Here is a 15,692-nt window from a genome sequence, read left to right as displayed (position 1 = left end):
TTCAGATGGACATCTATTTGTAATGAATAACATACCAACTTTTCATGCTTTACTGAAAAAATTCATGTATAAATTTATGTGCCGCTTGGATGTATCAAAGGACTCGACAAAAAACCATCTGACAACTATGACATTTATTATATTCCTTGTTTTTTAATTATTGGAAAAATTGTTTATCTGCTTTGTGATATGTCTTTTTTTTTACTTGAAATGTGGATTTCATTTTTTTCTAAATGGTATGGACTATCTTGTTTTGAAATAAAAGCTTATGAATTAAAATCAAGAAGTATTTCCCTGCTTATTGCCTGTCCACCCTCCAGTTCAGAAGGGGGCGGTATTACACCAATTTCCTTCTTCGCCAACCGCCAAAAAACAAGAAGAAGCCTGCACGGGCTAAGCTAGATAGCTGCTGCATTGTTCCATCTCATCTAATATTTCAGCAACCATGTCTTCAGTTCAGCATCTCAGAGAGTTTATCAGAGAGCGACTAACTGCTGCTGCTCAAGAAATCTTCACAGAGGTTGAAAAAACCATCATTTGCTACGAAGAAGAGCTCGATGCTCAGCGCAGAATGATGGGGATCGACTGGAATCCACAAATTAAGCTTCATAGCGTCGGTTCGGAGCTGCAGAGACAAAGTTCTGGTAGGTCTGGATAAAGGTGCTGATGTTTTCACAGCAGACGGAGATCCGTCAGCGGCGATGGTTGCTGCAGCTCCAGCTGCTGCTGAACAGGAACTGATTTAGCTGCTAGCTCTGATAGTTGATAGTTTTGTAGCTCAGGACAAAATGTTGCAGCACAAACGGAAAATTTGTTTGAGTCAAGTTTCTTGACTAAATTTATTATTCCAATTGTTATAAGTGGTAGAAATCTGGAATAAATGTGTAATTTAAAAAAAAATCCACAAGCATCCTCATTCCAAACACATTCACTTAAATTTTCACTTTATGTTACATGTTCACATTATTTATTGACTGTATCTAAGAATATCAAATATATTTTAAATTTAACTGAAGATATGACATAACACAATATATGATATACAATAAAATACAAAGACTTAAATCTTATAGACTTAATCAAATCAGTCTGTCAACTACGTTGCATGTAGGGATTTTTAATGTCCAGCAGGTGTCACAGTATCAATACAGTTTTGCTATGGGTCGAAGCGCTACATGAGGCCTCATCCACCCACCACTACTGCTCACACACCTCCAGGTCTGAATACTGCAATTCAGGTTATTAGGCTCCTGCATTGCAGTATTCAGACGCAGGATGAGCTGTTCTTTTTTCATAGGGGCACAGAACAAACGTATTAAACAAAAAACATGCAATATATCACTTATATTAAGTGAGTGACAGATCTGCTGGTTACACAGTATGGGTCTAGCAGGTGAAAACTGTAATCCTGTCTAAATCCATCTGAAGCTAAAAGTGCTAAATCCTCAAGACTGTTAAATTGAATATTGATACATTTTAATGTGAATTTCAGAGAGCAAGTTGTCTATTGCAAAAAATGATAAAATCGGTTTTTAAAAGTATTGAAATAATTTTTATTTCACTCTGCTGAATGTGTTATGAAATTAAATCTTGCTCTGTATTCAACAAGTCATAACAAAACACATATGAACATTTAAATATCTCCAGCAATGACTTTGGAAGGCAAAAAAACTATGCTGTACATTTAAAATTTTGTTGTTGTTATTGTAGTAAGGCTTTTTAGCAGCACAAGTATTTAAACAGTGAATAGTCTCGCCATTTTGGATGGCAAAGTTAGGACACAGGGGCGAACTGTCACAATTCTCTACACAATTCTCTTTTTTGGACAGTAGATTAGTTTAACAAGTCTCTGTGTCTCATCACATTGGTAATCCAGAGAACCAGAATACCACGTTTTAGTAATTTAAGTTTCTACACAGTCTGCTCAGCTTTAAAAACTGAAGTTACAATTAAAATTAAAAACAGCATGTCTTACGGTAGGAGGAGTACTTTACTGTATGAATGCACTAAAATTAAATATTTAATTGTAAAAAATTAAAAAAACTGTATGAAACTGTTTGTGGATTAAAATCTTTTGAATATTTTTGCCTTGGCTTCCAATTAATGTGGAGGACACTTTACCTGCTTTACCGTTAAACTCTACAAACTAATTTTAGAGTAACCGTATTATGCCTACAGACCAGAATCTTCAGGAAAAACCAGACTGATAAATGAGATGGTCATCAATTAAATTATATTAATGATGTCATTACATGTTCCCACAGACCTCCAACAGCTAAGTGTCTCCAATGAGGAAGAAGCTTCTGCCATTCAACAAGTCTGGAGCCTGGCAAGTAGGTCCAGTCAGGACCAGAACAAACATCAGTGGTCTGTAAAGGAACAGATGGAAGCAGAACCTAAATGGATTAAAAGAGAAGAGGAGGAACCAGAACCTACACTGCTCAAACATGAGGAAATAGAATATCCACTAACATATGTAAGAAAAGAGGAACTAAATTCTTCAGTGCTTCAACATGAACAGCAGCCACCAGAACATTTACCAACTGGACAGGATCAGAAGGACCTCTGCAGCAGTCAGGAGGGAGAGCAGCTTGTCCAGAAGCAGTTTGTTGCTTTGATTGAGACTTCTACTCTTCAGGAAGATGATATGAGTGAAGAAGAGACAAGAACAGAGCAGCTTTCCCTTCATATTTCTCCAGTAGTTGAGAGCAAAGATCAGGAAGGAAGCAGCTCCTCTGTGTCAGAGAGTCAGTCTGATACTGGCACAAAGAAAAGATCTTTCAAATGTGACATTTGTGGGAAATGTTACCCACATCAGTGTAAATTGAAAAACCATTATAGAACCCACACTGGTGAGAGACCTTTTTCATGTGAAACATGCGGAAAAAGTTTCTCAACATGTTATGTTTTAAATAGTCACAAGAAAACTCATACAGGTGAGAAACCATTTTCATGCCAGTCATGCGGAAAGAGATTTTCTCGAATTGGTAATTTAAAGGACCACAAAAGAATTCATACAGGTGAGAGACCTTTTTCGTGCCAGTCATGTGGAAAAAGTTTCTCAAGAATTAGCCATTTAAGTCGTCACCAGACAATTCATACAGGTGAGAAACTTTTTTCATGCCAGTCTTGTGAAAAAAGCTTCAATCGAAGGGATTATTTGATCATTCACATGAAAACCCATACATGCCAAGCGGTGCTTTGAAGCCAAACCTGTAAAAAAACATTTCTTTGAAATTGGTCACTTAATTATACTCATTAGAACCCATATGGATGAGCTGGGTTTTTCACATGAAATATGGAGAAAAAGTGTTCTTTCATGCTGGTACAATGAATTTCCACATAACAGAAATACAAAGGTGAGAATTAGTCATTAACTTACAGATTCACTGTAATAAATATTAAACTCTGTCTTGGATTGTTTCACTTTGCAAAACATTAGACCCTCACCTATTTTTGGTTGTGATTTTATGAATTTTCTTTTCAGCAATTTTTGTGAAATTTGATAATATATTTAGACTGTTATATTAATATTTAGAATATTCAAAACCTTTTCAACTGGTTTGGAAGTGTATATATTGAAGCTACTTTACATACTACTGGCTGACTTTGGCAAAGTAGCCAATCAGGACGCTTTCAGCATCCTCAGATTTCCATGATGAACATCTGTAAGACAAATGTTTGTCATGAGTAACATACCAACTTTTCATGCTTTACTGAAGAATTTCATGTATAAATTTATGTGCCACTTGGATGTATCAAACACCTTAATAAAAGCTCTGACAAATACAACATATAGTGATATTAGATATAGATATTTTAACTATTGGAATAATCGTTTATCTGCTTTGTAACGTGTTTCTTTTACTTAATGATTTATGTATTTTATTTATTTTTTTAAATGTCTACTTTCTGTCTAGAAATAAAGATTTGTGAATAATACTAAGTTGTATTACAGCTAAAACACATCTGGTTTAATTAGACAAATTATTCAATATCAGGCATCAAGATTATGTACCAGAGCATTTAAAATCACATCAACAGCAGCAATATAAGGAGAAACGGGAGAAATGCTGTTGAAGAAGCCAAAAATTGGCTTCTTCAATATTTAACAACGAGCAACAGGTAGAAAATATCTCTTTTCTCAACAGTCTGAATAGAGCAGTAGGGGGTATTGGTAACGAGATGAGGTGCAGGATGCTGAAGCTAAAATGTTACATTTTCATTTAAATTTATTGTTGAAGGTAAAAAAATGGTCTAAAGCACCAGTTAGTTATGGTAAATAATAATAATTTAATGTTATCCCTTCAGTTTAGGGGCCCAGACCAGTTCTACAGGGAAAATGTGTCAAAGTAGAAACATGCAAATGGTTTTTGCAAATCTACATTTCTCAAATGTGTTTAATAAAATGACTCTCTGCTGCCGCAGAAGTGTTCTGCGAGACATTTCCCAGTTAGATCGATCAGGTGACTCCAACCTTGATGAGAGGACATTATTCTTTGTGTTATTTCTCCCAAACAGTTTTCATGAAAGTGTTGTCTTATGGTTGCTATGGAGACCTGATGACTCCCTGATGTACCTCTTTGCTGCAGCTCTCTTACTGAAGATGTGTAACACCATCCTCCTCAGTGTGTGGTGTTGAGATAAACTCATCCAAGTTTTGTTTCTCACGTTTCCAGTTGTTTAGCTAAATGTACAGTCTGAACAATAATGAATAGGTTTAAATTTTACACCGGACTTTTCAATCTTCTCTTTCATCCACTTCCTTTTAAACATCAAGACACCTGCCTAATTTAAAGAAATGCCCTCTTCCTTGTCTTTTTTGAATAGTGGCTTAGAGAAACGAGTCTCTGTGTCTGATCACATTTGTAATCCAAAGACCCAGAATGCCATGTTCTACTGATTTAAGTTTCTACACAGTCTGATCAACTTTTAAAAGTTAGGTTACTCTGGAGGTTTCAAGTGAGATTAGAAACATATTTTATTAATGTACAATGAGTTCTTCATTGCATGAATGCTCTAAAATTAAGAATTAATTCGTAAATAAAAAAAACTGTGGGCTGCCCAGTGGCACAGTTGGCAGAGCTGTTGCCATGCAGTACGAAGGTCCTGGGTTAAATTCCCTGTCCAGGGTCTTTCCACACAGAGTTTGCATGTTCTCCCTGTGCTAAAGTCTTTTGAAAATTTTTGCCACAACTGTAACTTAGGGTGTGAGTGTGTGTGTGCATGGTTGTGTGCCCTGTGTGTCTCTGTGTTGCCCTGCGACAGACTGGCGACCTGTCCAGGGTGACCCCGCCTCTTGCCTGATACGCTAGCTGGAGATAGGCACCAGCAACCCTCCCGACCCCTCTAAGTGACAAGGGTGCAAGAAAATGGATTGATGTGACTTAGTGTGGAGGACACTTTACCTGCTTTTCAGTTTAACTCTACAAGCTAATTTTAAATTAACTGTATGATGCCGACAGACCAGAATCTGCAGGGAAAACCAGGCTTATCCAAGACATAGTAATCAATTAAATTATATTAATGATGTAATCCTTTGTTCCCACAGACCTCCAACAGCCAAGTGTCTCCAATGAGGAAGAAGCGTCTGCCATCCAACAAGACTTTAGCCTGGCAAGTAGGTCCAGTGAGGACCAGAAAGAAGCAGAACATCAACGGACTGAAGAGGAACAGATGGAACCAGAACCTAAATGTATTAAAAAATAAGAGGAGGAATCACACTGCTCACTGCTCAAACATGAGGAAATTGAATATCCACTAACATATGTAAAAAAAAAAGAGGAGCTAGATTTTTCAGTGCTTCAACATGTTCAAAGTCACTGTAAATCAACTTCAAAATCAGTGTGAAATTGTTCTACCAGTCTGTACAGATGAGGTACATTTTTAGTCGATTTGACCCTTTTTATTCCCTGTCGATACACAGCTCTCCATTACCATGTCACCAGGTGACTCTAAATCCCTCCATTCACTGAATATATGCTTAAAACAGAAATACGTGCCAACCAAAACCTTCTGCAGCTGAACAGAAACAAAACTGAAGTTATTATTTTTGGACCTAAAGAGGAAAAGTCTATAGTTATATCTATAACAATTTAAGAGTTAAAAAAATAGTAATGTTGCAAATGAGGGCTGCACAGTGATGCAGTTGGTAGAGCTGTTGCCTAGCAGCAAGAAGGTTCTGGGTTCGATTTAGGCTTGGGGTGTTTCTGTATGGAGTTTTCATGTTCTTCCTGTGAATGCAGGGGTTCTCTTTGGGTAATCTGGCTTTGTCCCACAGTCCAAAAACATGACTGTTAGGTTAATTGGTCTCTCTAAATTCCCCCTAGGTATGAGTGTGTGTGTGCATGGTTGCTTGTCCTGTCTGTCTCTGTGCTATTCAGGGTGTACCCCGCCTCTCGCCTATGCATTAGATTAGCGGTTCTCAACGTGGGCGGTACCGCCCCCCAGGGGGCATTCAGAGGATGGCAGGGGGCGCTGGCGGACATTTTTACAAAAGGGGCGCTGGGATGCCTTTGGGGGTCGTTTGGTTGAAGGTAAACTTTACACCTTAAATGAACAACAATGCCAGTTTAGACTTGGAGCAACTTGGTAAAACTGTATTGTGTAACATTAAACCATTCTTGGCTGCAACTTTATCTATGGCAGCTCTTCTTCTATTCCGTGTTTGTTAGCTTCTGTTAGCTTCTTGGCGCAGCTCCGTTCTCCTGCTACTGGTAGCTAAAATCACGATACCCTCACAGTGTATCCCTCTGAAAAATGAACCCATTTAAATAAAGAAATAACAAAATCCCTCCATGGGTGATACCACGATAGAGAGCGATCATTTTATGCGTTAACACCGGAGCTGTAAGTGGTCCGGTATGACCACTTACAGGGGGTCATAGAACAACACAGCACTTTTAAATTTCAATAATCAGAATGCAGAAATTGTTTCCATTATTTTAAAAGGTTTATGTCAGTCTGCCTTTTCCCCATCGATACTCTTCCCGACCGTCCTGCACCTTAGAGGCTTAAAAAAAAAAGACGCGCACATTGCGCAAAACTCTGAAACAGGAGAAGCAGGACATAAAACGGAGCGACGAACTATATGTGAATTATGGCAAAAAAACAGAGAATCCGACGCTGAACAGTGAATAAATCAACACATGATGTGAAACATATGACGATTAGGCGGCGCAGCAGCTGATGAGTGAAGATCATTCATCTTATATTATTCGTCTTGGATAAATGATAAAATAAATCTAGCAACAGGAAAGAAACTAAATAAATCAAGAGAGGATAATACTAATTGAAGGAAACTAAATGGAAATGAATGAAGAACAAAATGCAAGAATAAACTAAGAAACTAAAGTAAATACAGAGGAGTAAACTGGTATGGCAAGACCTTTTGAGCAATAATTAATACAGAGGTCTGTATGGCAAGAATAAACAGACACTATTTTCAGATAAAAGGTAAAATAATAATGTTGAAATGTCATGTGTTTGTTGAGACCACATCTAGTACTGAGAATAAATATATCTTACAGACCATAACAGTAAAGAACTGATCACTTATTTATGTTTTTAATTARATTTGATATATTTATTTCTTCAATATTGTTTTTCATGTCAGTGTTAATGTCATGAGGCTGATGACTCCATGACACTTTCAATTTGACTCATTAGGATTTGATTAAGAACCAGATTTGTTCATTGTAATTTCTGTCCAGTAAAATTATTAATCTATAAATCAATAGGTAGGTGTATATAAAGATTTAATCCATGTTTCTGTCTCATATTTGTATGGCATTAAAAGGACCTGGAACTTTTGTTTTTCCACTGAAAGCTCTGGTTTGCACAATAAATGCCATGTGGGTGAAATTTTATGGATGATACTCTGATGTCCCATTTTCCTGAAGGCAGCACAGAGCTGCACCAACAGAAACTGACAAACACTGAAGAGAAGAAGAGTTATGATTAATGTAGTTACAGTTCTATCCATGTTTTAATGTAATGAGCTCAGTCGTTTGCAAATAGTTCAAAGTTTAAACTGGCATGTTGTTCATCTTTTATTTGGTCATTTTGTGTAATATTTAATAACTAGAGAATGGCACAAAATAATATTTTTTCCACTCTGATTGGCTGCTGTTAGGCCTACCAATTTTAACTTGAATATTCATTGCATTTTTCGTAGACGCCTGTGAAAATAATTTCTATTCCCATGGCTTTTTTGTTATCTGGGAAATCATTTTTGATGATAAATACAGAAACAAGCATAAAAATCAAAACATCTACAATAGTGATAGTAATATTAATGATAAAATAATAGTCAGTGCAAAGTAGCCTGCAAATTCTTTGATGGGGGGCGGTGATGGACCTGGATGAAGGCTGGGGGGGCGCTGGGCCAAAAAAGGTTGAGAAACACTGCGTTAGATGGAGATAGGCACCAGCAACCACCCTTGTCCCTATTGGACAAGGGTGGATGGATGGATGTTGCTAATGTTGCTACACACGCATGTACAGTAGGTGGCGGCATAGCTTAAAGTTGCTTTCTATCCGCTATAATAGAAAAGAAGAAGAAGCCTGAACATGCTAAGCTAGAAAACTGCTGCTTTTTCTCGTCTGAGCTAATATTTCAGCAACCATGTCTTCAGTTCAGCATCTCAGAGAGTTTATCAGAGAGCGACTAACTGCTGCTGCTCAAGAAATCTTCACAGAGGTTGAAAAAACCATAATTTGCTACGAGGAAGAGCTCGATGCTCAGCGCAGAATGATGGGGATCAACTGGAATCCACAAATTAAGCTACACAGAGTCGGTTCGGAGCTGCAGAGACAAAGTTCTGGTAGGTCTGGATAAAGGTGCTGATGTTTTCACAGCAGATAGAGAGTTGGCGATAGTTGCTGCAGCTCCAGATTTACTTCTTTCTTTGTTTCTAATTGCTGTGACCGGAGTCCTATAGCCATAGATGGCGATCTAAGTTGACGCACACATGTGAATTCTTGACTTTTCCAAGATTGAGGGGGTCCGGACCATAGACATGAATACGTAGACGCCTCATGAAGCGGGTTTGCCCGTGGCTGCGATACGTCACAGCGTCCGCCATATTGAATGTGGCATCTCTGCCAGTAAGCTAATACAAGTAAATGGACCGAACTTCAGAAAGTGCCGTTCTACAAAGAATTTTTAGTTAATACCTGTCATTATTAACACATTTTCTCAGATACACAAATATATTTGGTAATCAAAGATAGAGTTTCTAACTTTTTATGTGATTATTTAATTGTTTTGGGGCATTTCTGAATAAAGAGCACAATGTCTTTGTTTGGTAGAAATTATTCTGATTTTTATATTAACATTGATGAACAGACACACTTTTACAGTGTTTTATTAAAGAACATATTTACATAATTCCATAATTTAATGTACATTTAACATTTCAAGACAAGAAACAAATAATTTTCTTGTATTTTTTTTTACATTATTGAGAAATAACTTGATTTATAAATCAGTCATTGTCAAACATTAAACTACATATTTTTCTTACTTTTATCCAAAGAAAAGATATTTATTACAGTATGTCAACTCTGCTATTGACAGCAGAGTGAAAATAATTGTAACAGAGTAAATTATTTTTATTTCATTACATAAGCTGTATTAATACACTAATACTTCAGTTTGAGATATTAAAAAATACACAAGTGAAATAATAAAACATTTATTTATTTATTATACTGGGAACACTGGTTCCAGTAAAACCAGTGTTCCCAGTGGTTCAGGCAGACTGAGGCCTGCCTGAAGACCAGCAGGCTTCAGTCTGCTGGTCACACTGGGAGAACTCCAATTAAGTTCTCCCAGTGTGACCTCCAATGAGTTCACACTGGGAATTCATTGTGAACTACATGAGCCACAATGCCATCCATCCATCCACAGTGGCGGAGCCAGAGGGGGACCCAGGGGGGCCAGTGCCCCCCCTGTCATCTGATTGGCCCCGCCAATGGCCCCCCCTGATGATTGACATGTAACAGCACCAGGTTATTCCTGTACATTATTTGGAATCATTCTAAGTCAACCTAATATCTAAAGAAGAAAAACAATAATATAAGTGAATGTGCGAGAGATGATGCTGGATGAGTTTTTCTCAACACCACAGACTGACGTGGTCTGTATATGGACTTATATAAAACTTTATATAAGTCCATGTGACGACATAAATAGATTTTTATCAGGCGCGATACCAGCCTCCTTTATACTTATAAAAACAAGCTGAAATTGTTCTTCTGGGTGTTTCAGTTATGCTGCGCTGTGGTGCAACTCAAAGGCTAAAGCGCTTCATACCTGGTGGCGATGGTAAAACACGATAAGTTATTTATTGATCCTCCGCAAAAAAAGAGAAAAAACCGAAGAGGGGCCGACAATGTTCGTAGTTTGGAGCAGAGGTGGCGCTAGAGTTTTTTCGTTGTCCGTCAAAGGAAAAAAATCATTTTATTTCCAATTTGTAGTCATCAAACGAAACATTTATTACTTCTCTGTGAGAACGTTTTTGAAATCGGGTAACATTTCACGAAATGACGTGATTAGAAGACAACAGAACTCTGATCGTTTCCTGATCACGCATCACTTCCCTCTGCGGGAGAAAAGCCAGCAGAAGCGGATCAGCTGCTGGACGCTCCAAAGCCTCTGGTCCGTTAAAGCAACCAGATCAGAGATGATTCTCTGACAGATATTGTTCTTAGTATGATTAATAACGAGCTTCACGATGCTCTCTGTGCGTAAAGTTGAAACTGTCTGCGCACCAAGTGTCAGCAGCGCTTGATCACATTCTGGACAGAAACCAGCGGACAGCTCTCTGTTCTTATCAAGACGAGGCTGAGGAGGGAATCTGACATATTAATTCAGTTAAGTTTTTACTGGTTTTGTTTTTAAAACACCATTAACATAAGCAGTGTAACTATATATTGTATATTTGGCGTTTGTCATCTCATGTGTGWTTAATTGGAGCGTAACGGTGGAGCATTTATTGCCCAGCGCTCTGCGCTTGTTTCTGCCTAACGGATCTGCACTTTAATTTCTTTCCTCTCTCAACAGTCAGCTGTTATTCCTCTACTTAAACTACAATAAGTAGATCACATTCTCTTTAGGTTTTCCCTGTGTGCTCCAAACTCATTAAATGTAAACTCATTAGAAGCCCGAGCTACCATCAGGCAAATAATTCTGGTCCGACCCGAACTATTGTTACCTGTCAAATTACCTGTCAAAACAGAGCTTCCTAACCAAGGTGTCCATAACTCTTCAACACGCTGTCAGCTCCCGGTCAGAAAGACGCATTTAGTTCAGAGTCCATGAGATGATATTCAGAAAGATCTTTTATCTGATTGATTTTAGTTTCCTCTGCGATGAACCTCTTTGCGTAAAGTCCATCAGGCCTCCATGTGCGCCAGTCAAAGGTGTTAATTATAACATGTCAAATGACAGAGGGGCTTAAAAAATAACCAAATATTCAGTTTGGTTATTTTTTTTATATAAATTTTAAATGTGTGTGCGCACACATTTAAAATTTTGCCCCCCCAGAGGTAGTCCTGGCCCCCCCTTAGGCTCCCCAACTTTAAAAGTCTAGCTCCGCCACTGTCCATCCATCCATCCATTTTCTTCCACTTCATCCGGGGTAGGGTCGCGGGGGCAGCAGCTTCAGAAGGGAGGCCCAGACTTCCCTCTCCCCAGCCACTTCTTCCAGCTCCTCCGGGGGAACCCCAAGGCGTTCCCAGGCCAGCCGAGAGACATAGTCCCGTTTCGCCCGCCGGTACCCATCAGCTGCTTCTGGAGTCCCACCAGGTAGTGGTCAGTGGACAGTTCCGCACCTCTCTTCACCCGAGTGTCCAAGACATACGGCCGCAAATCCGATGAGACGATGACAAAGTCGATCATCGAACTGCGGCCCGAACTGAGCCACAATGATGATGATAAAATTGGCTAAAGCAAAAAAAAAAGAAATTATCCAAAAGTGCAATAGAAAATACATGTTTCCTTCACTTTCAGAAAAAGACATTTTCATCATGTTGGGCTCTGACTCAACATCTTTATAGCTAAATACCAACATGGTGAAGCTGAGCTGGGAAACAGACTGAAGAACAGCAGCTCCAGCTGATCCTGACTGATCTTACCTCACAAAATCCCTTGTTTTTTAATGCACTTCTCCTCTAACAGCAGTTTTTCATCAGCTCTCTCATTAGAAAACAGTATGAAAATGTTAGCTGCTGTGCTAACAATCAACGATTATTTCTGGCCAATTTCTACATAGGAAATATTTCTCGGTTGTTTAAAAGCGAATTTCTGGCTGCAAAGTTGAGTAATTCTGATCTTTCATCCTTACCTGTGAAAGGTAATGCCAATGAATCCAGTTTGTTTCATAAAACGGTTGAAACACACAGCACAGGACTTAAGGAGCTCCAATCGCCCTGCTGCCACATACTGTACAAGATGGCGGACGTTGTTACGTACGACTCAGTACTCCATGAGACGTCTACGTATTCATGTCTATGGTCCGGACTCCCGCGAAAACCCCATGGGATTTACGCCTATGCCTCAAGGTCTTAAAACTGCAATGGAGGTTATTAGGAAGGAGAGGGGGAGACGCAGGATGAGCTGTTGTTTTTTTTCATATGGGCACAGAAACAAAAAACTTTTGACTCACTTACATTAAGTGAGTCACAGAGCTGCAGGTTGCACAGCCCTGATCTAACAAATGAAAACTGTAATCCTGCCTCAGTCCAGCTGAGGCTAAAAGTGCAAAATATTATATGAATATTAATACATTTTAATGTGTATTTTTTGTCATTTTGGAAATATGCCAATGTTCACAGAGCAAGCTGTGTCTGCTTTTAACAGAAAAGTATTGAAGTAATTTTTATTTCACTCTGCTGAATGTATGAAAATCCAGCCATCCATCCATTTTCTTAACACCTTTGTCCCTCAGTGGGGTCGGGAGGGTTATGTGTGAAAATCTACAAACTAATTTTAGATTAACCATATAATGCCTACAGACCAGAATCTCCAGGACAAACCAGGCTGATCCATGAGATAACCATCAATTAAATTATATTAATGACATCATCCTTTGTTCCCACAGACCTCCAACAGCCAAGTGTCTCCAATGAGGAAGAAGATTCTGCCATCCAAGAAGTCTGGAGCCTGGCAAGTAGGTCCAGTCAGGACCAGAAAAAACATCAGTGGACTGAAGAGGAACAGAGGGAACCAGGAACAAAATGGATTAAAAAAGAAGAGAAGGAACCAGAACCTACACTGTTTAAACATGAGGAAATAGAATATCCCATATCATATGTAAGAAAAGAGGAGCTTGATTCTTTGGTGCTTCAACATGAACAGCTGCCACATTTACCAACTGGACAGGACCAGAATGACCTCTGCAGCAGTCAGGAGGGAGAGCAGCTTGACCAGAAGCAGTTTGTTGCTTTGATTGAGACTTTTACTCTTCAGGAAGATGATATGAATGAAGAAGAGACGAGAACAGAGCAGCTTTCCCTTCATGTCTCTCCAGTGGTTGAGAGCAAAGATCAGGAAGGAAGCAGCTCCTCTGTGTCAGAAAGTCGGTCTGATACTGGCACAAAGAAAAGACCTTTCAAATGTGACATTTGTGGGAAATGTTACCCACATCAGTGTAAATTGAGAAACCATTACAGAACCCACACTGGTGAGAGACCTTTTTCATGTGAAACATGCGGAAAAAGTTTCTCTACAAGTAATGTTTTAAATAGTCACAAGAAAACTCATACAGGTGAGAAACCTTTTTCATGCCAGATATGTGGAAAGAGTTTCTCACGAATGAGTCACTTAAATCGTCACAAGAAAACTCATACAGGTGAGGAGCTTTTTTCATGCCAGTCTTGTCAAAAAAGCTTCAGTCGAAGGGATAATTTGAAAATTCACATAAAAACCCATACAGGTCAGGGGCTGCTGTGAAGCCAAACCTATGGGAAAATAAATTGTTCTTTGTAATTGGTTACTTAATTATTCTCATTAGAACCCACATTCAGGAGCTGGGTTTTCCTCATGAAATATGGAGAAGAAAAGTGTTCTTTTATGTTGGTGATCTGAATTTCCACATGAAACAAATACACAAAAGTGAGAATTAGTCATTTAACTCACAGATTTATTGTAATAAATATTAAACCCTTTATTGGATTGTTTTCACTTTGCAAAATGCATTAGATCTTCACCTATTTTTGGTTGCCCATTTATGGATTTTTTTTTATTGTGGTGCATATCTAAGAAATTTGAGGTATATTTAGAATATTCAAAACCATTTCAACTGGTTTGTAATTGTAAATATTGAGGCACAATGTTACTTAACATGCCACTGACTGACTTTTGCAAAGTAGCCAATCAGGACGCTTTCAACATCCTGAATGCAGAATCCTCAAAATTTTACTTTCAGATGTAAATCTGTTTGTCATGAGTAACATACCAACGTTTCATACTTTACTGAAGAATTTTATGTATAAATTTATGTGCCGCTTGGATTTATCAAACGCCTTAACAAAACCTCTGACAACTTCAAGATATATTTGATATATTTCTAGCTTTTTAACAGTTGGAATAATTGTTTATCTGCTTTGTGATTTTTCATTTTTTACTTGAAATATGTATTTAATTTTATTCTAAATATGTATTTAATTCTAAATGGTATGGACTATCTTTTGTTTCAAAATAAAAACTTGTGAATTAATGCAAAGTTGTTTTTCCCCATTTATCACATGTCAACCCACCAGTTCAGAAGGGGGCGGTATTGCACCAATTTCCTTCTTTGCCAACAACCAAAAAATCATCGGAGGAGGAGGAAGAGGATAATATAAGAATAGACGCCTCATGTACTGGTCTCGCCTATTGTCGCTAATGAGATTTAGGGCGGCCATCTTGGAGTGGTCCACCACTCCACTCAGCATTATATGTCTGGCAGGCACAATGACGTATCAGCGCATTTAATCGATCATAACACGCTCTTGTTACTGGAAACCATATTCAAATATCTATCAAAGCTACATTAATAAACAATTGTATTTTTTTAAGTATGTTTTTAATACATAGTTCAGCATATTTAAATATGTTTAGTCGCTATAACAATAGAATAGGAATGGAATATTCTGATATTGATGTATGATGAGCATATTACAAAGAACACAGCCGTTTACAATTTATTTAATAAATTATTTAGTAATATCAATACATATTTATATAACTACAAACACAAGTAAATAATGATTAATAATGACACAAATGATTAATACTGAATAATATATATTGGATACATGTTTATATGTATGTACATACATATATGTATATGTTATATATGTATATGTATATATGTATATACATATATATGTATATGTTTTTCAGCCGACGAGTTATAGCTTCAGAGTGATTCAGCAGCTGAGACCGAGTCAAAAATCCGTGAGTATAGCCAATACGATATATATTCAATTGAGGGACAATAACTTTAACATTACGTCATTGCATAAACCTTTCTGAACAGGCGAGGGCGCACTTTCTCCATCTATAATCAGACATTAAAGCAGTGGTTCTTAACCTGGGTTCGATTGAAACCCAGGGGTTCGATGAGTCGGTCTCAGGGGTTCGGCGGATCCTCTGCCGCGGAGGTAAAAACACACTTGTGTAAAGTCGTGATGACGCCCCGCTT

General features: G+C 38.1%; 2 protein-coding genes across 3 annotated transcripts in view; both read left to right on the top strand.

The window, feature by feature from the left end:
* The first annotated feature begins 362 nt into the window (after nucleotides 1–362).
* On the top strand, nucleotides 363–3,966 carry LOC103479987 (gastrula zinc finger protein XlCGF48.2-like). Its single transcript, XM_008434714.2, has 2 exons — nucleotides 363–644; nucleotides 2,265–3,966. The coding sequence occupies exons 1-2, from the start codon at nucleotides 446–448 to the stop codon at nucleotides 3,203–3,205; spliced, it is 1,140 nt and encodes a 379-aa protein (XP_008432936.2). The 5' UTR covers nucleotides 363–445; the 3' UTR covers nucleotides 3,206–3,966.
* A 4,569-nt stretch (nucleotides 3,967–8,535) lies between these two features.
* LOC103479986 (zinc finger protein 679-like) overlaps nucleotides 8,536–15,692 on the top strand; it is a 23,845-nt gene continuing 16,688 nt past the window's right edge. Inside the window, exons 1-2 of one of the 2 annotated variants that reach the window (XM_017309945.1) lie at nucleotides 8,536–8,825; nucleotides 13,107–14,682. In XM_017309945.1, the coding sequence (XP_017165434.1) occupies nucleotides 8,627–8,825; nucleotides 13,107–13,957 (1,050 nt within the window). In that variant the 5' untranslated portion in view covers nucleotides 8,536–8,626 and the 3' untranslated portion in view covers nucleotides 13,958–14,682. Of the gene's footprint in view, nucleotides 8,826–13,106; nucleotides 14,683–15,692 lie in introns of those variants that run through there. The other variant, XM_017309944.1, reaches the window with a different exon arrangement.

Source organism: Poecilia reticulata, linkage group LG17, assembly GCF_000633615.1.
Source record: "Poecilia reticulata strain Guanapo linkage group LG17, Guppy_female_1.0+MT, whole genome shotgun sequence".
Classification (NCBI taxonomy): domain Eukaryota; kingdom Metazoa; phylum Chordata; class Actinopteri; order Cyprinodontiformes; family Poeciliidae; genus Poecilia; species Poecilia reticulata.
Note: the sequence above shows the minus strand (reverse complement) of the source record. Positions and strands in the feature narration are given on the sequence as shown.